The sequence below is a fragment of the Mustela erminea genome, chromosome 4 (assembly GCF_009829155.1).
Source record: "Mustela erminea isolate mMusErm1 chromosome 4, mMusErm1.Pri, whole genome shotgun sequence".
Taxonomy (NCBI): domain Eukaryota; kingdom Metazoa; phylum Chordata; class Mammalia; order Carnivora; family Mustelidae; genus Mustela; species Mustela erminea.
In genome coordinates this window covers 140,963,944-140,983,125 of record NC_045617.1, presented here as the reverse complement: position 1 = coordinate 140,983,125, position 19,182 = coordinate 140,963,944, and the positions used below count along the sequence as shown (strand labels likewise).

At 45.5% G+C, this 19,182-nt stretch overlaps 1 protein-coding gene across 4 annotated transcripts in view; it reads left to right on the top strand.

Moving 5' to 3' along the window:
* Positions 1-16,927, top strand: part of KIF13A (kinesin family member 13A) — a 204,700-nt gene extending 187,773 nt beyond the window's left edge. For 2 of the 4 annotated variants that reach the window (XM_032341184.1, XM_032341183.1), the window contains 6 exons: positions 2,970-3,017; positions 4,445-4,556; positions 5,751-5,902; positions 6,427-6,531; positions 12,250-13,041; positions 15,382-16,927. In XM_032341184.1, the coding sequence (XP_032197075.1) occupies positions 2,970-3,017; positions 4,445-4,556; positions 5,751-5,902; positions 6,427-6,531; positions 12,250-13,041; positions 15,382-15,402 (1,230 nt within the window). In that variant the 3' untranslated portion in view covers positions 15,403-16,927. The remainder of the gene's footprint in view (positions 1-2,969; positions 3,018-4,444; positions 4,557-5,750; positions 5,903-6,426; positions 6,532-12,249; positions 13,042-15,381) is intronic. The other 2 variants (XM_032341186.1, XM_032341185.1) reach the window with 1 other exon arrangement.
* The last annotated feature ends 2,255 nt before the right edge of the window (positions 16,928-19,182 follow it).

Here is a 19,182-nt window from a genome sequence, read left to right as displayed (position 1 = left end):
CCAACGCCTGAGCCTTTAGTGGGGTCTTCCGGATTTCTCTTCAGGAGGTCACGTCCTTGAGATGTAAACTGAACGTAGCTGATTTAAGGGTGGAAGAGGCAGCGACAGGTCCTGGCTGCGTGCTGCTCTGTCCTCGCTGCCCTGGTGGATTTTTCTGTGTCCCCCAGCAGTGTGATAGGGCGCAGGCACCCCCACGTCCATGCTCTCCACATCCGTGGTTTCTCCGTTGACCATTTGATAGTTATTCTCAATCAGTTCATCTAGAAATTCCAGTCAACAGGAACTGCTTCTCAAGGAGGGGACACAGTCATGGGAAGAAAGGACAGACTAGTGCACGGACAGTTTCAAAGCAAGCTCCTGTCCAGAAGCAGTAGAGTAAAGGATCCCGCCCAGGAAGGGCGCAGATCCTTACCTTGCTGCTCTCCAGAATTGCCGGGCAGTGATTACAAACATGGTGACCGTTTATAAGCGCTGCCTTCCAGCAGGCCACAAAGTCACTCCCAGCACATCCTGTAGGCATACGTACAGGTTCCTTCTGACCACAGTGCGATTATTTAGAAACCGATCATTAGAGACTCATACGGTGTGAATTGAAAAATGAAAACTGGTACATACATCAGTGCTTGTGGGATACAATTGAAATGGTGTGAGAGGAAAACTAGGCTCCATTCCCTATTACTCTGTTTCTATAGACGAATACTGACAGAGAAAAGGAAAGAACAGAGCCACTCTTAGGGATGTATGTATCTCGTAGCAAAGAGTAAAAAACCCCAAGGGAAACATCTGGGCTAACAGTGAAAGACGGGCCACCTAATGGAGGTGGACCTACATCTGATCAAGACTTTGAATCTGACTGCTCATGTTTACGGGGGACAGAAGAGAACGCTGAGTGATACAAAAGGAACTCTGTTAGCAAGGGAAGCTCTAGAGGAACAAATGACCTGGAAAAAGGAAAACGTGCGCACTGTTGTCAGCCTGACTCAGAATTAACTGACAGTGTGTCTGAGTCATTTGGACACGGGGGCTGCCAGATACTGTTTAGGAATCATTTGACTTTTTACACCGTGATAGTGATATTCTGGTTTTGTTTTTGTTTTAAGGTTTTATTTTTTTAAGTAATCTCTGCATCCAACGTGGGGCTTGAACTCATGACTCAAGAGTTGGATGTTCTTCTCACTAAGCCCTCCAGGGACCCCTGTGGTTAGGGTTTTTTTTAAAGGGAGGAGGGATTCTGTATTTTTTAGAGATTCACAGAGAAGTATTTATAGATAAAAGATTTTTAAGTCAAAAAAATCAGAATAAAAGATTTTTAAAGATAATAAATATTAGAGCAGAATTATAATAAATTCAAAGAAGATGCATGAAGATTAGAACAGAGGTGTATGATTAGAAAACCAACAATAGAATCAACAAAGCTGAAAAGTGGGCTTTTTGAAAAAACTGGTCAAATGGACTGACTTCTAGTTAAGATGAATTGGGGAAGGAAGGAAAATATTGGAATATTGATTCTAATAGTATTGACAGCAAAAAGGGATGTATCACTACAGAGAGGACAAAGATTTAGACAGCCTAAGAACAAGCTATGAATAATGTTATAGCAGTAAGTGTAAAAGCGTCAACAAAATGGAATTTTTTTTTAAAGATTTTATTTATTTATTTGACAGAGATCACAAGTAGGCAGAAGGGGGGCGATGGGAAACAGGCTCCCCGCTGAGCAGAGAATCTGGTGCGGGGCCTAATCCCAGGACCCTGAGATCGTGACCTGAGCCAAAGGCAGAGGCTTAACCCACTGAGCCACCCAGGTGCCCCCAAAATGGAATTTTCTTACAAAAAAGAAATCATAGAAGAAATAGAACATCTGAATGCAGCTATTGCCATAAATAAAGCCTAAACTCCTGGAGAGAGAGACTGTGTTCCTTGATGGGAACACATGGTATCCAAAAAATTGGCATATCTCCCTAAACTGATCTGTATAAATTCCCAACCTAATTTCTTATAGGATTTCATAAGCTACCCCCAGAATTGCTATGGAGGAGCAGAGTTGAAGGTGCATAAGCTTTATCTACAGCCCAGAGATTCCAGGCCTCCACATTTCCCCCCCAAGCTCCTTGTAGAAACGCTGGAGGAGATGCTTGGCTGACTGTCTCAGTCAGTTCAGCATGTGGTCCTCAGGCTTAGTCAGGGTGGTGACTTTGAGCCCCACGTTGGACGGAGAGATTACCTAAACTAATAAATAAATAAGTTAGAGTAAAAAAGAAACATAGGATGTGTTTAGAACTAAGTAATGTTGAAATGGTATGCCTTTCAATCGTAGGATACAGCTAGAGTGATACTTAGGGACAGTAACAATAACTTATTTCATCAGTTTGTAACAGAGAAAAATTAGAAGCAGCTTAGATATCTAAAATAGAACAAATAAATTCTGAAACAAAAAAGACCACGTATGGGTGGCTCAGGTGGCGCCTGGGTGGCTCAGAGGGTTGGGCCTCTGCCTTTAGCTCAGGTCATGATCACAGGGTCCTGGGATTGAGCCCTACGTCGGGCTCTCTGCTCAGCAGGGAGCCTGCTCCCTGCCCTCTCTCTGCCTACGTGTGATCTCTCTGTCAAATAAATAAATAAATTAAATATTAAAAAAAAAAAGACCACGTATGGTGAGATATCACTTAATGATAAAAATATGCAAAATATATATTACATGTGCATACCTGTTGTATATATTTCTATATAGTTTGTGCATCTACTTTTACAAATGAAACCATTTTTGTGAATGTGAGGACGCTACAAAGCCTGTATGGGAATGATCAACCCCAAATTTAGTGCAGTTGTTACTCCTGAGGATTGCAGAAAGAATCGGGGGTTGAGACTATCATACAGGCTTCAACTGTAAATGTGACAGTACGTTTCTGTGTTTCTGGGTAATTTATGTTAAATACATAAACCACATTGATAAAACCATGGCTCTCTTACAGGTCTCCTCCAGTCGACCAGACCTTTCTGGCTTTGATGAAGACGATAAGGTGTGCACCTATGGTGTGGGCATGACTAGAAGAGTCGAAGTCTGAAAAGTTAGCTCTTGGTGTTTTGGAAATCTCAGGACTTCATGTCTTTTTTTTTTTTTTTTTTTTTTAAGATTTTATTTATTTATTTGACAGAGAGAAATCACAAGTAGATGGAGAGGCAGGCAGAGAGAGAGGGAAGCAGGCTTCCTGCTGAGCAGAGAGCCCGATGCGGGACTCGATCCCAGGACCCTGAGATCATGACCTGAGCCGAAGGCAGCGGCTTAACCCACTGAGCCACCCAGGCGCCCCAGGACTTCATGTCTTAATCTTATGCAGATCATTGTCTCCACGTGTCCATTTCCAGGTTCAAATACGTGATGGGAAATTGCTAGGCACTCAGTGTTAACACTGAACCTAGCACATTTTTCTATACCAGCATAGTACTACACCGAATTGAATATATGTGTGTCCATGGGCCTAAGTCAAAGTATTATATCAACTGAGGGTTCCTGGAGGGGGGGGCGATAGGGTAACTGGGTGATGGCATTGGGGAGGGTATGCGTTGTAATGAGCACTGGGTATTATAAAGACTGGTGAACCTTGCAAACCTTTTCCTCTGAAACCAATAACACCTTATATGTGAATTTAAAAAACAAACAGAAAAGTATTATATCTACCATCACAAAATCAGAATTAATTCAACTAGGAAAATTAGGTATTTTAAATTATGGATATTTTGCCACAGGACCTTTCTTGGCAAATACTGCTTGGAGCATATACCTCCTTATTTGGCAAGGGACTGAGTGATTCAAAGAGTACAAACGCGGGTTATGTCACCAAGAAGTTTAAAATCTAGTCTTTTAGGCAGCCAACTCCTGAGAAGTTGCTTAAGATTAAATAAGCTTATATGATGCACAAAGGGAGTTTCCTTAGTGTACCTATACCTTATGCCGGTTTGATCCTTTTAAATCTCAGGTCTGGTTTGCCTGGGGTAATCTTAGTGTACGCCTGCTACCCAGGCAAAATTATTAATGGAACCCACTCACTCCAAAAAGCGTTTCACTGTGGTCTCTAAATTATCCAGTCACCCTCGATACATACCAGATTTATCAAGGTGGCTCCCGTTGCCGGGGAAGGGAAGAAAGTGGTTGGGACCTTAGGGATTCAGAAGGGGAGTCACTCCATTTGTAATGTTTTTATTAAATTTTGGACAAATATGATAGGATATGAACATAACACTCTAGCGGTACCCTGGGTCTGACCATAGTTGTCATATTATTCAGCCATTTGTACTTTTCTAGTTGCTTGAAATACTGTATAATGAAAGTAAAGAAGAACATAGAACATGTACTGGCATTTCAAAATAGGGAAAAAACTCAAATCTGGGTTTCACTTCCAATTTTAAAGGGACTTAACGATCGCTAACCCGTATCTTTCCCTTGTAGGGTTGGCTGGAGAACCAATTAGACATGTCTGACTATAGTTCCAGTTACCAAGATATAGCCTGTTACGGCACTTTGCCCAGGGACTCGCCTCGAAGGAGTAAAGAAAATAGTGGTGAGATTGTTTTTCTGTTTTCCTTTATAATTTCTTAGACAAAGCATGGGAGGAAGGTTTTTTGTAGGTGGCATTTAATAAGATAGGAACCTGAAATTCTAACACGCTGGATGAGTCTAAGAGAACGTGTCATGTTCACTTACTTCATTTCTTTTTGCATTGGAGTCAGCATATCATCCGATAATAATAATGGGCTTTTTGTGTAGTGCTTCACAATTTTTAAATCATATTTTTCCCCACATCATTTCCTGAATTTGAAGTCCCTTTTGAGACACAAGTCTTATGTGACGGTTAAACTTAGTTATGTTTTTTTTGGTTTTGTTTTGTTTTTACCAAAAGAATACCCTGTGCAATGCTTTTGTACTCAAAAGACGTTTTTATAAGAATTCTTTGATTCCTAAAGCAGTTTCAGAAATGGTGCCAGAAATGAGTTCAATCAGTGACAGCATTATTACTAACTGTATCATCTCCCGGTGCCCTGAAAGGAATAGCGTTCTTCAAAAACATGAATTAGCTGTTACAGTGCACTGTATATTTTGCCAACTAAATGACATTGTACCAGTGAATTGGGAAGAAAATACATTAGGAGGGAAAGAGGCCCCTAAAAGTAAGACATGAGTCAGGGCAGGAACGCGGAATTTCTCTTCCTTAGTCAAACGGAGCAGGTGGCTTGAGGAAAAACGGAGCTCGCAAGAAAACATAGACAGTATCCATTCCTTGAATACTTATTGAGCCTCTACTTGCTATCCACAGTGAAAGATTCGAAAAGGTGCCATTCTAGATCCTGAAATGGAACTGTGGAATGAGATACATAGAAAATAAGATATTGCAATGACAGAGTGCCCAAATGCATGGAAGGGTCACAGACTCCAGGATTTCAGAGCAACGGAACACCAGCATGAGTTGAAATCAGTCTCGTAGGCAGCGCTTGGGGCGGGGGGGGGGGGGGGGGGGGAGGGGGGTAGATCTTGAAAAGAAGTAGAAAATTCAGTTTCTGCTTTCTTCCGTGCTGCCCCACCCTTGGCTGACTCTTTGTGACTCGGTCACCACCTCTCCACTCTGGCCCACACCAGTTTCGGTCTTTAGCCAAATATTAGCCTTGTTGATTTCTCTGTCGAACTGGATATTCCCATGGCTAGGGGATGCCTGTGCTTCTGGTGTGCCCGTCAATCCATGCCTGTTTGTCTTCCCCAGGTTGTCCATCAGAGAACCCCCACGCCTTAACAGTCAGTCCTTTTAAAGCATTCTCTCCCCAGCCACCAAAGTTTTTCAAACCTTTAATGCCCGTGAAAGAGGAGCATAAGAAAAGGATAGCTCTTGAAGCCAGGCCACTCCTCAGCCAGGAGGTAAGTGCTGCTGGTCTCTGGGGGGGGTGGGGGGACGGTGAGCAGGATCATGTTTGGGGGCTGGCGGGGGACGGGGCAGTAACCATGTCCATGGACGCATGTGGGTCCCCTGGGGACATGGCAGGATTTCTTGCGTGGTGCCCTTGATGTTCTTTTCTGTGTGTTTCTGGCTTTTTGGAGTTTGGGGTTTTTTGGGTTTGTTTTTGTTTTTTGTTTTTTTTTTTAAAATCTTCCAAGTGAGAGAGAGAAAGATGTTCCCTGGGTGTTTTGAAACTATGACAGGTTTTATTTATTAATTTGTTTGCTTATTTTTACGTTAATAAAACCAAGGGTGCGATTGGCCGTGGCGTGTGTGTAGTCTCGTCAGAGTCCCTCGGTGGTTGGACTGCAGCCTGCGAAAACTGCACTCCGCGCATGGGATTAGCAGTGTTTGTGTTGCTTTTCTAACTGGCACGTCCGTGCTGAGTGTTCTGGCTGTCAGCGTCTTCTGTATGTGATGCATCTGTGTGTCTTAACCTTTGCAGAGCATGCCTTCCCGTCAGGCACATAACCCGGGCTGCACTGTGCCCTCAGGAAGCAATGGCAGCAGCATGCCCGTAGAGCACAGTAGCAAACGGGACAGGAAGATTGTAAGTTCTGGAACCATGTCTGTCGTCTTGCCTGGTGGTGGGTGTGAGGCGCTTTCACAGACAATCATCCGAATCCTGTACAAGACGTGAAGAGAATGTACTGGGTCTTTGCTTTTTTTTTTTTTTTTCCTTTTTTTTCTTTTCTTTAAATGTGATCACTGGTAATGAAATTTTGCATGAATGTGGCCATGACCTGTGATTTTTTTTCCCTAAGTGTTCATTCTGTTTTATTAATCTCTTTGCTCAGTAGCAACTTGCTTAGAAAGGGGGACAAGGCACTCTCACGGGTTCTAGTCTTTAAAAAGCGTAACCATGAGGTCACTCTCACTGATTCTGAATCTTTCTGATGTGCCCGTGTGTACTGAGCAGATTCTGAAGTTAATCTACCTAGAGGAGTTGCACTTACTCGGAGTGAGTACTCGTGCACTGAGCCGTGGGTGTGTTTGAAAGCTCTTTCCGCATTGCCTGATGCCCTTGCCCAGCTCATTCTGTAGCTTGTAGCCCCCGCCGCCTGTTTGCCATCTCAGGGAGCCCATCCTTATTTGCTGCACAGTAGGGCCCAGCTCCGCTTCTGGGATGGCTTATCTGTACTTCAGCCACAGGTAGGTAGAAACTCTACCTGTCAAAGTCATTCCCCCAGCACTTGGTTTTCAAATTACAGATTAGAAAATAGTTTTTAAGACCCTGTATACCAGGCACTTTGCATTATCAAAGATACCTCTTTAAAAAGGGAAAAAGCAAAACAAAACAAAACCTGTGTTCTCGGGCCTGGAAACAGGTTGTCTTAGTTTGTGTCTCAGCTTTCGCTTTCCCATGGCTTCCTAAGTGTGAGTGTGGTCTGATCTGCAGGCAGTGCACGGGAGCTTTCCTCTCCCGGATGCAGCGTGGCAGACCCAGTCCCAAGACTCGCTGGTGTGAGGTCCTAATGGTTCTAAAATGCGCCCTGCTGCACACTGTGTGACCCTAACCAGAACCGAACTTGGCTTTACAGTCGGCCAGCCGTCTGCATGTTTGGAGGGCTGGCGGGTCCTCAGAAATGACCTTCTCATTCCTCCTGCCCACTGAGGTCAAAGAAAAGCCACCATTTCTCCCTCGCCTCTGTCCCTCTCCCCACCATTGCCTCTGTGTTCTCCTGGCCCCTCTATTCTAAGTCCCCATTGTAGTTCCTACTGGAGAAGAGGGTGACTGTCAGCAGCCGCCCCGTATCTCTGAATCCTAATGAATTGCTAAGTCACTTACTTGACTTCCCCTGGCTTAATAAGGCAGCACCATGGGCTAAAAAGGCCACGTGGGCAGCTTGTTACCCCTTCAAACACTCTGGCTCTCTGGCTGATGGGACCTGCCTGTTGGTTGACGTGGAACTTACCTCCATGTTGCACGAGTACTGAATTTACTCCTCTGTTACTGATAAATTTCGGTAGAACGTCCCATCGAGAGACTGCTGGATGACTCTTCTGGGTCTGCCCAGCAGATGGCTTCCCTGTTGACAGTTTGCCTCATTGTTTACTTTCATTGTAATGTTTTTAAATAAAACTCACCTTGGGGCTTTCAGCTAGCAGAGCGTAGGAGAGAACCAGCCTCCCGTAACTCAGCAGCTCTCAGGTGGCAGGGAGGCTGTGTGTGATCCAACACACCTTGAAGTCTGCTGAGCAGGTTTTGATGGTATCGTCTTTCTTGCTGGAGTCTGGAGCGATCTGCCTCGATCCTCCTTAGAAATCTGACTCAAAACAACAGCAGCAACTGAGAAAGAAGGGTGCTCAGCTAGCTCAGTCGGAAGGATACGTGCCTCTTGATTCTGGGTCACGGAGTTCCAGCCCCAACTTGGGTGTAGAAATTGCTTAAATTAAAAAACCTGCAATTTTTTTTTTTTTTAAGTAAGAGAAAGAAATCAGTCTCAATACTCTTCATCTCCGAAACTCTGATTTGTTTCAGATAGCAGCATTTCCAGGATGTTTTGGTAGATTTTAATGATATTACCTGCTTGCTCTGAGGTTCTGTTTCTTTTCGGGAAGTTTTCATTTTATTTCTCCTTTGGCAAATGGACAGAGGCTGCTTTATTTCTTTCTGTTTCTTTATTTCTTTGTTCTCCATTCACTCTCCTTCCTTTTCCATTCTTACAAAATCAGAGTGTGAGTCAGTGGTTTGGTCTGATCAAAGGAGGTTGAAATCATTTTTTACAATTTCACATAAAATGTGGTATTCTATAGCTCCTCTTGATTCTTTTATTTTTTTCTTATGTTCACTTAACCAACATCTAGTACGTCCTTAGTTTTTGATGGGTTCAATGCTACCCTTGATTCTTAAAGCAGCGTTTGTTGTCTCATTAGTTTGGGAAGATACACAAGTGTACTTTGTGTCTTGTTTGAATAAGATAAAGGCAACAATACACCTTTGGAGTCCATCTTGTTTTTAAGTCATGAAGCAGAGAGAAGGGTAGAAAGGAAATCACTTCTCCCTGGAGTCTTGCATAGACAGCGTATGGTTTATTTCTCCATTTTACAAAAGATGAAACAAAGGACTTGAGTGGCATGCCCAAGGTCTCCCAGTTACTGAGAGCAGAAGAAGAAAGGCCCCATCCCTCTGCAGAATTGGGCTGACCCCAGTGACTTTAGGTGCTCCCTAAAATGGTGCCGTTTCAGTTGGCCTACTGCTATTTCTGACCAGGGCTGCTGGCCTCCTAGCACCATGGACAGAAGTGCTGGGGCCTAGGCTGATACCAGTCCTTCCAGAAAGAGAAGGTCTCCGTGCAGGACAAGTCCCCATTCCAGTGGAAGCAAAAATCACTTTAATCAAGTGAAACTCCTTACGGGGAGTCCCTGCTTTCATGAGGGTTTGGATCCCTTCTTAAAATCAAGCTGTTTCGTCTCTAGGTAAATAGTTGCATAAACCGAATTGCAAAAACCAAATCACAAAGACTGTAGCTATACAGGGGCTGGAGAGCTGGACTCCATGTGTCCCTTCTAGGGTTAGGGTTCTCATGCTTTGTGTCCTTAAGACATAGTAGGAAGGTGCTAAGCTTAGTCTCCTTTCAGATGATGAGTGTTTCTGGAGTAGAACTTCTATCTAACCACATTATCTTAAGGTGCAGTTTAAACCAATTTAAGTGCTCTCCCCCCCACCCCTTGAAGACAATAACTTCATAAACCTTCAGTCTGTTTACATGTTGGGAGACATTTCATCTCTACTCAGTTTTCTTTTTTTCTGGAATTACTTGTCCCTACTCCGCTAGCCTCTCTCTTTGGGTTGTTTCCCATCCCACGTGCACAACTATGTGCTGATCCCGATTCGAATTTAATCTTGAGCCTTTTGCGGACTCTTCAGTTTTTCCCAAGCTCCTTCTAATCCTTTAGGAATAATTTTTTATCTTCACGAGTTTGACAGATGTGCACACACCTGTTTATACACAGTAAACTCATGACTGAACATTTCATTCCGCAAAGCTGTATTTTAGGAGAACAGGCCTTTCCTCAGTCTTCAGAAGAAATAACTCCAGGCATAAAAAGAGCTCCAGATTATGAATTCTCATATTCAGATTTTGTTTTTCTTAGAGCACCTAATTTACAGTAACTAATTACATCAAAGACTCCCAGTCTTGGGAAATTATATTTCTTTACCAGCATAAATCAGAAGGAAATATGGTGGGTGGGCACCTGGCTGGCCGTCAGGAGAGCATGCTACTCTGACTGTTGATCTCAGGTGGTGGGTTCAAGCCCCACATTGGGTGTGGAGCCTACTTAAAAAGAAAAAAAAAAAAAATGTAAGGATACAAACACTAGAAATTCAATTTTGGTCTAAACACATCAAGTAGAGAATCTGTAAAATACAGGCAAAATTACTGATTCAGTTCTGTCCAGTCTTTGCTCCTTTCCAAACGTTCTCCCCCTCCCCCTTTCTGACAGGGCTCCCTAATGTGGAGGGTTGCTAAAAATAAGATGGCAAGATTAGCGTTGCCAAAATTTTTGTTTTGCCAGTTTCTGGAATTTTTATTGCTGATATTTGATACTCGCCTTTGATTAATAGTCATGGAATTAAGACAACTGATGCTTTTACGTAACGTGTATTCAAGTTATTTTAAAAACTAAGGAACACTAAAGAGTATTAAAGTACTGATTAGGTAGTTAACATCTTATGCAATAGAAATTATTACTCTGAAATTCAGTAGATGACATCGGTGTTCGCTTGTGAACCGCTGTCTGCCGTAGCCTTCAGGCAGGCTCTTCTCCTTCCCCGGCCTCTCTGTCCTCCTCGGCCTCTTGAAATGACGCTTAAGTGAGTGAGGTTAATGTTTTGGTTGCCAGTCTTCACAGTCTCCCTGTTAATATACTGAATCAACTTTCCATCCAGTGAGACAGGGTCCAGGATTGTTCCAAGAGCAAGGACCCAAAGCTGGGACACCCGGGGACCAAGGCTGGTTTTGCTCCGCCTGGTATTCCCAGTTCTTAGGACAGTGGCTGGCATGTAGTGGATGCCTGATGAGAACTCACTGAAAGTCATGTTTTAAGAGGAATATTTGCAATGTCTCCAGATGTTTATGAGGTTAATTAAAATGATGAGATAGTAATATCATTTTTTTCTTTTTTTTTAATATTTTATTTATTTGAGAGAGACGGAGACAGTGAGAGAGCAGAAGGGGGGGAAGAGGAGAAGCAGCAGACTCCCTGCTGAGTGGGGCTCGATCCCAGGACCTTGGGATCATGACCCGAGCCGAAGGCAGTTGCTTAACCGACTGAGCTACCCAGGTGCCCCCATTTTTTTTTTTTTTTCCTTTTAAGTAAGCTCTGCGTCTAAGGTGGGGCTCAAACTCATGGCCTCGAGACCAAGAGCCAGTGGCTCTACTGACTGAGCCAGCCAGGTGCTGTTTGTCATTTATTTCTATTTGAACAGAAACCATCCTTGTGCTTCATGCTGTTTTCCACCACATACAGAGGAATCGTCCATTCAGAGACTGACTGAGGCATTGAGAATCCCCCCTTCTGTGTGGGTGTACCAGTCTTTCCAAACAGAATCCCAAAGCTGTTTGACACAGATACTCCGTGACGTCTCAGTACCTTCCTCACCTTCTGGCTAAATCCTCTATCCCTGCTTCCCCAAACCCCTAGAAAGTGTTAACGGTAAGACTGTTAGTATTTCACAGCCTTACGGTGTTTCATGTAACACTGGGAACCAGTGTTGAAATTGGCGTTCTTTGCTCTTTTTGCTGTTGAGGTCTTGATTTTGCTGCCCTCTCCCCACCATAAAATATCAGAAATCTTCCACAGAGTACCTTACTCACCTGCCCTTGGCTTCCCAAAGTGAGGATTGTGAGAACAAAATGAAGCAACGGCTTTTCTCTGCCTCCAGTCTGCCCCCCTCCTCTTGTAATTCCAAAAGGGAAAACATCACAACTGAACACCATCATTAATTAACATTAATTAAAGTCTCCTGCACCTAAGCCAGTAAAGCAGGCATTTCCAGTCAGCACTGAGTGAGCACAGAAGAAATAAATCTCCTCTGTATTAGGTGATAATGGGTTTAGGCTCACAGATCTCTGAGCATAATGTACTTGTAGGCACAGTAGGTGACAGAATTTAACCAAACTCAGAAAGAAAGAGAAAAAAAAAAAAAAAAAACACTAAACATGCGAATGTGAATGGCTTTAATGGGAATATATTTGAAACCTGTCTCGACAATAAAGTCCCTGAAAGGCGCTAATGAGTGACTTTACCTTCATTGCTACAGGACTCTGAGGAGGAGGAAAGTGACCTGGAAGCACTTAACAGGAAGCTGATAGGTTCACAGCCTTACGTACCTGTGGAGTTTGCTGACTTCAGTGTTTACAACGCCAGCTTGGAGAACAGGGAGTGGTTTTCTTCTAAAGTCGATTTGATGAACTCGCGGGTCTTGGAGAAAGAAGTGTCCCGCAGCCCCACCGCCAGCAGCATTACCAGCGGGTACTTCTCCCACAGTGCCTCCAATGCCACGCTGTCCGACATGGCGGTCCCTGCCAGTGACAGCTCAGACCAGCTAGCCACGCAGACAAAGGATGCGGACTCCAGTGAACATTACGGGCCGTCGCTCGCGCACGATTTCAGACCGTCCCCCAGCAAAGACTCGACAGAATTAGAAAGAGGCTTAGTGAAAGAGAAGATAACTTCGGTGCCACTCAAGGAAAACAGTGCCTTAGCCAAAGGGAGCCCATCGCCCCAAAGCATCCCTGAAAAAAATCCCCAAATCCTCTGTAGGACTGGCTCCTGTTCAGAACAAGAGGCATGCTCCAGCAGAAATGGCCAGCCAGCCAGAGAGTTCTACCCCGGGGAAGTGACTGTAGAACACACCACAAAGATCCTTGAGGACCACTCTTTCACAGAGTTTATGGGTGTATCCGATGGGAAAGATTTTGAGGGTTTGACAGATCCTTCTGCTGGAGAGCTTTCGAGTAGAAGAAACCTACCAAATAAAACGGACCAGAAGAGTATCTCAGACGGGCCGCAGGACCCTGCCCAGCTGCATTCCTCCGCGGAGAGTGACCAGGTAATACATTCCAGGGGCCGTCCTTTGTCTTCATGTTGGTGAGGCTGCCTGATGGTGCACCAAGGCCCAGAGGCGCCTCGCCCCGGGACACAGTAGGAGAGGGGGCTGCAGCGCTGCTGACAGGGAGCCCGGACCCCCGGGGAGCAGGCTCGCTCACTCGGCTGCCCAGCTGGCTCCGTGGGGCTGGGCGCCTGCTCCCGCCGGCTCCGAGTGCAACGACAGAATACAGAGACCGCTGGCGTTTCTGGCTGGCCTGTGGCTCGATGCCGAATAAGGATCATTGAGTCTCCTGTGCATTCCCAGAGATGCTTAATTACAGGCTGTCCCAAGGCATTCAGATCACATCCATCCTATTTCATCAAATCTGTAATTTCTGTAATTTTTAGATAAACCGTTGTTTTATGTATTACTACCAAAACCACTTCCAATTAAACTGCAGCACCCCAGTAATTGTCAGACGTATCCCAGTTTCAGACACATTAAAAAGAGGTGGCGGGGGGCACGCATTGCAGAATGGATTGAAAAAACAGTCACTTGGTGCCCAGCGCCATTGAAGTTTGGGCTTTGGAAGTTAGCGGGTTGGTTTATTATAGTTCCATCGTTTAATTTTTTAGTTTAATTCCTAAACTAATGGAGCAAAATGCATGTTTGCCAACAGTACTAGTGGAAAAAGCAAACCATGCAAATAGGATATTGCCCACTTCTGAGGGCTCTTCCCCAGAGCGTCCCCTTCGGGATGAACATTTTGGTCCCACACCCCCACTGCAGCTGTGCGAGGGCTTTCAGAGTTCCAGAGCAGTGCAGAACAAAGCTCAGACAGAACGAGAAGGATAATCTAGGAAGGTCATCATGCTGCCGTTCGGTCTCTGCTTTGTTCAGGAAGTGATTCCGGTTTGGTGGCTTTTGCCCCACAAGCTTTACTCCCTTTGCATACCAGCCCTTAAAATTTCTGTGCGTGTCACCTACTCAGCACACCCCTCCGTACACTGCAAAAACCTACAGAGGGATTCCTTACAATTAAAAAAAAGCCTTTTTTCCCCCCAACATAAGGCTAGGAGTAAAGTGACTTGTGACCGTCCTTGGAAACAGAATTTTCGTTGGTTTCAAAGTCTTCGGCTTCCTCTACCCTGGTCTTCAGGCGAGCCTGCCCCGCTGGCTTGATCGGCCTGTCAGTCCGGTCCCTCTTGCAAGAATTCTTGTCCAAGGGCTGTTTCTTCCGCCTCGAACAGTGCTTCTCTCTCTCTCTCTTTTTTTAAAAGATTTTATTGATTTATTTGAGAGAGTATGAGAAGGTGGAGAGGGAGGAGCATAGTCCCCACTGAGCGGAGAGCCTGACCGGGAACTTGATCCCAGGACGCTGGGATCACGACCTGAGCCGAAAGCAGTCGCTTAACCAACTGAGCCCCCCAGGCGTCCCCGAGTCGTGCCCCTCCAGTGTAAATGTGCAGCCGACTCACCGAGCAGAATTCAAGGCCCCAGGTCGCTGCCCTCTTACCGGACATTTTGCTTCAGTGCGGGGTTAGAGCGGAGGCTTGGGTTCCCACCCTCTGCCGCAGTGACGGGGCGTCTGAAGGCTGCACTGGGAAAAGCCAGGGCCACCGGGGAGGAAGCAGCAACAGTCCCTCCTCTCATTCCATTGCTTCGATTGTTTAGAACCAGCAAACAGGAACAATACCTGATTTTTGTTTTCAGAGGCTCTAGAATAGTGTTTTCCTGCCGAAGATCCTGCTTTAAAAGTAGAATTTAACAAAAATATTTGCGGTTATCAGGGTCATGTGGGATTATGCAATTCTTTTTTTCTTTCTTTTTTTTAAATTGCATTAGTATTTTTGTTATAATACTCTTGGGTTTTAGTAAGTTGCCATAACAATTTTTTACCTTGGCTTTGGGTCTTACTGTCATTTCTTTTCCCAGAAGCCTCCCCTCCGAGCTAGGTTTCTCCCTCGTAGAGTGTAAATCCTAGAACTGGATTCCATAATGAATCAGATCCTGTGGGTCCCTTCCGGGAGAGCCCCTTGTGTGCAGTGGGTGATGTCCCACTGAGTGGTCCCTGTGTGTGCGTGCGTGCGTGTGTGTGTGTTAGAGTTGGGGGAGGGGGCACTGTGTGAGCGTGCATGTGTGCATGTGTGCGCATGTTAAGAGTTGGGGGAGGGGGGCCCTATGTGTGTGTGTGTATGTGTGTGTGTTGGGGGGGAGGGGGACCGTGTGCGTGTGTGTGTGTGTCCGTGTGTGTGTGTGCTAGGGGTGGGAGGCCCTGTGTGTGTGTGTGTGTCTGTCTGTCTGTGGAGTTGGGGGTGGGGGGTTCCAGAGCTTGAGCTCACCAGCCTCTCTGCTTTCTAGGGCAGCACGACCGCTCGGTGAAAGGCAGCCCACGCTTCCTTGCAGGCCACGGCCTCTTTGCTCTGGTCGCCCTGTGGAAGCACCAGCACCGTCTTTAAAACCTGCTGCGGCCCAGCCGGGGACCTCAGACCAGCGTGGAGAAGCCGTGTGCTCCGTGGGCCACCTGCTTTCTCTTCCCGAGCTGGGGGCAGCAGCACTTTGTCACTCGGGTGAATCGGCAGCCTCGGCCTTTCCAGAAAGCCAGAGAACCGAAAATCCCGGATTGAATTAAGTGGCAGTATTTTTGTTTTGCACTTAACTACTACACACACCCACTGTGTAGAAACCTCCACAGAGTCAAACAAACTCTATTCTTGTACAACTAATTTTAATCAGTTCTTACTGTAGAATCTGGAGTCAATGCTCTTTTTTCTTTTTTTTTTTTTTTATAAATAATATATATGATGTATATGAAATGTATATCTATGTATGTCTGTTCGGAGACAGACAAGACTGCACATGAAAATGCAGATATAAGTGGTTTGTAGAAAATCATAAGGTACTGGACTTGGATACACAGCAACTTAGGTAATCCCCCGCTAGACGCGCAGATGGAAAAGATGGGCTTGCCTAAGAACAAGGTTGCAAATCCCTCTTTGCAAAAAAGATTCCAGAAGGCCGTTCTTTACAACCAAAGAACTTACGTAAGACTGAACGTGTCTGCTGTCCGTTCTTATTTCGTGTGTACACATATGTCCGACGGCAAGTTCGGTGCCACGTTCCCCTTGGCGACCAGGCCCCTTGTAGCTAGCTGTTCTCTGTCCCGTTTCCTAAGCACACGGAGAAACCCCACAGCTATACTCCGTGGTCTCCCGCCGGCCCAGCCCCTGCCGACGTGACCCGGGACTGTAACTGTTGACCGTGCCTGGGGCTCTGACTCAGCGTCCTTGTCCCTCGGTTTGGCCTGGCTGGGCAGGGGGATGCGGAGAGCAGTATTACTATAGGAAAACGCGAGAACACGCCTGGAGTTGGGTGTGGGGAGGGAAGGGATGTTGGTTTTTTGTCTTTTTGTGGGGTGTTTTGTTTGTTTGTTTCCCTGCTTCGGATTGGGCGGTTTCGTTGTGTGGTTTTGCTGTTAATTATTTTACTTCAGTTCTGGAAAACGCTGAGGAACTGGGATGAGCTCTGCGGGCCTCAGGTGCCCGCTTCGCCACGGTGCAGCGGACGGTGGAGCACGGAGCGCCCCGCCGTCCGCGCCTTCGCTTGCAGAGTCCCCCTGCCGACGGAGACATCGGAGGATGACGTGTGTGGGGATCCCAGCAGGAGGCCTTCGTGCTCCTGTCTGTAGAAGCCCGTGGACCGCACAGCAGTACATGCCTGCGGGACGCAGAGAACGCGTACAGCCTGCTGTACCTTTTTCTTTACGTTCTCAGCATCAGTAAACAAGTGAGATTTTGGAGACGTTAATGAAAAGCTGCTGTTCATGATTTTCTGTATAGTGAGCCGACTGTAGTATTTTACTATTGTCTGTTTAAAAAAACAAACTGTAATTTATATCCCCTTTCAACTTTATTGTATTTAATTGGTACAGATTGTGTGTGTGTGTGTGTGTGTGTGTATGTGTATGTGTGAGTGTGTGTTTTAGAATACAGACTGTCTGATTCAGATTTTAAAACATCCGTGGTTTGTCTTCAATAACTCTGCCACTAGCTACAGACCTAACTTCCCATGTCCGTATGTATATGCATCCAGCCTGAGCAGAAGTAGTAACAGCCGGCATTCATTGAGGGTTTACTGTGTACTGGGCGCCGTTCCCAGCATTCGCTCTTTGTCATCTTGCTTAATCCTCACAGCAGTGGGTGCCGTGGGTGCTGCTCTTACGAAGTGTTTGATGCCGGAAAACCAAGGCAGAGGAGTGGGTGAGCGGGAGGGTGGCCTGCTTGCCTCAGTCTCCTCCCCGTGTCCTGTCTGGTGACATGTCCTGGAAGAGCAGCCTCTGAAGGGAGGATGGGGCACCTTCAGAGTGCAGAAGGGCTGGGCCGGTCTCACAGGTTCCAGACGGACCAACTAACATGACATCCGCAGCAGACAGACCATGGGGTGTCTTTTTTTTTTTTTCTTTACTTTTTTTTTTTTTTTTTGAGAGCGATCGAGCAAAAGCACAGTGTGGGGAGAGGGAGAAGCAAATTCCCCGCTGAGCCCGAAGCCCTATGCTGGACTTGATCCCAGGACCCTGAGATCATGACCTGAGCCGAAGACAGACGCTTAACCCACTGAGCTACTCGGGTGTCCCACGGACAGACGAGTGTCCTACATAGACTTCCGGGACAAAGTACAGAGCAGGGAAAGTCCAAAGTTACTTGAGTTCCACAGCATAGGACTGAGGGAGTAGAACAGCTATTGAATATTTAGATAAATGATGAGTACAAATAGAATTCAAGACAAAATGAGCAAATTGTCATTCCTTCTGCTAGCATGAGATCTACAGGTCTTTGGTCATCAGCTTTGTCATTACGATTTGGGGAGAGAAAACTGGTTTTAGCTTGTGGGATAGTTAAATACAGGCATGTGTTTAACAGCTAACTTCCAGAATTACTCACATTTGCTTGTAGTTATTTGGACACACATTATCATAATAAAAATGTAGCCTTGCGTTCTTAGGGCACCAACTGACAGGAAGAATGACTTCATAAAAATGCCTTCACAGTTAAGTAAAAGCAAGATAATAATTCTACTTACCTTGCTCTGATCAGTACTTATTTTGAAAATTACAATATTGAGGTTTTTTGAACGACTTGGGGGAAGAAAAAAAGAGCCAGCTAATGACCTGATGGATCTTTATTTCTAAAAAGTAAAGCTTTCTGGTCATGTCATGAAGAAGTCCTGAAAAAAGATGTAATTGAGTAAGAGTTCTTGCTTGCGTTTCTGGACCCCCAAAATAGAAAAGGTGCTCCCCGTGCACAGGCGTATAGAGAATGTTTGTGTTCATCCTTGAACTTGCTACTAGCATGAGTTTCTTTCCGTAACATTAAGTCCACCTCCTACATTTTTTTTAAAAGATTTTTATTTATTTATTTGACAGAGTACAAACAGGGAGAGCGATAGGCAGAGGGAGGATGCGGGACTCGATCCTAGAACCCTGGGATCATGACCTGAGCCGAAGGCAGACGCCCAACCAACTGAGCCACCCAGGCGCTCCTGCCTTCTACATTTAAAAACAAGTCAGGGGGCACCTGGGTGGCTCAGTGGGTTGAAACCTCTGCCTTCGGCTCGGGTCATGATCCCAGAGTCCTGGGATCGAGTCCCGCGTCGAGCTCTCAGCAGGGAGCCTGCTTCCTCCTCTCTCTCTGCCTGCCTCTCTGCCTACTTGTGATCTCTGTCTGTCAAATAAATAAATAAAATCTTTTATAAATAAATAAATAAATAAATAAATAAAATAAAAATAAAAATAAAAACAAGTCAGCCTGCGATACGCAGGTGTTCGAAGCTGGAGGGAAGGGCGAATGTTCTAAAGCCCGACAGTCTCCCTCCAGAGGGCCAGGCTTGACAACCCAGCCCGCGAGTGGGGAACCAGGAACAGAGTGGGCCCCGCAGGAATGCCAAGCTGGCCGGCGAGCTCTGCCCTTCAGAACATTACGAACTGGAACGAAAACATAATTCAAACTTCTGAAATTCAACCAGCTAATCCCCTGAGATGAGGGGAAAAGTCATTGTAGATCCGAGTGCCACTTAACGGTCATCCCCCGACCCCCAAGTTACACTGAATTATTTTAAGTTGAAATAAAACTTAGTCTTTATCTTTCAGATGTTCTGGGGCACGTA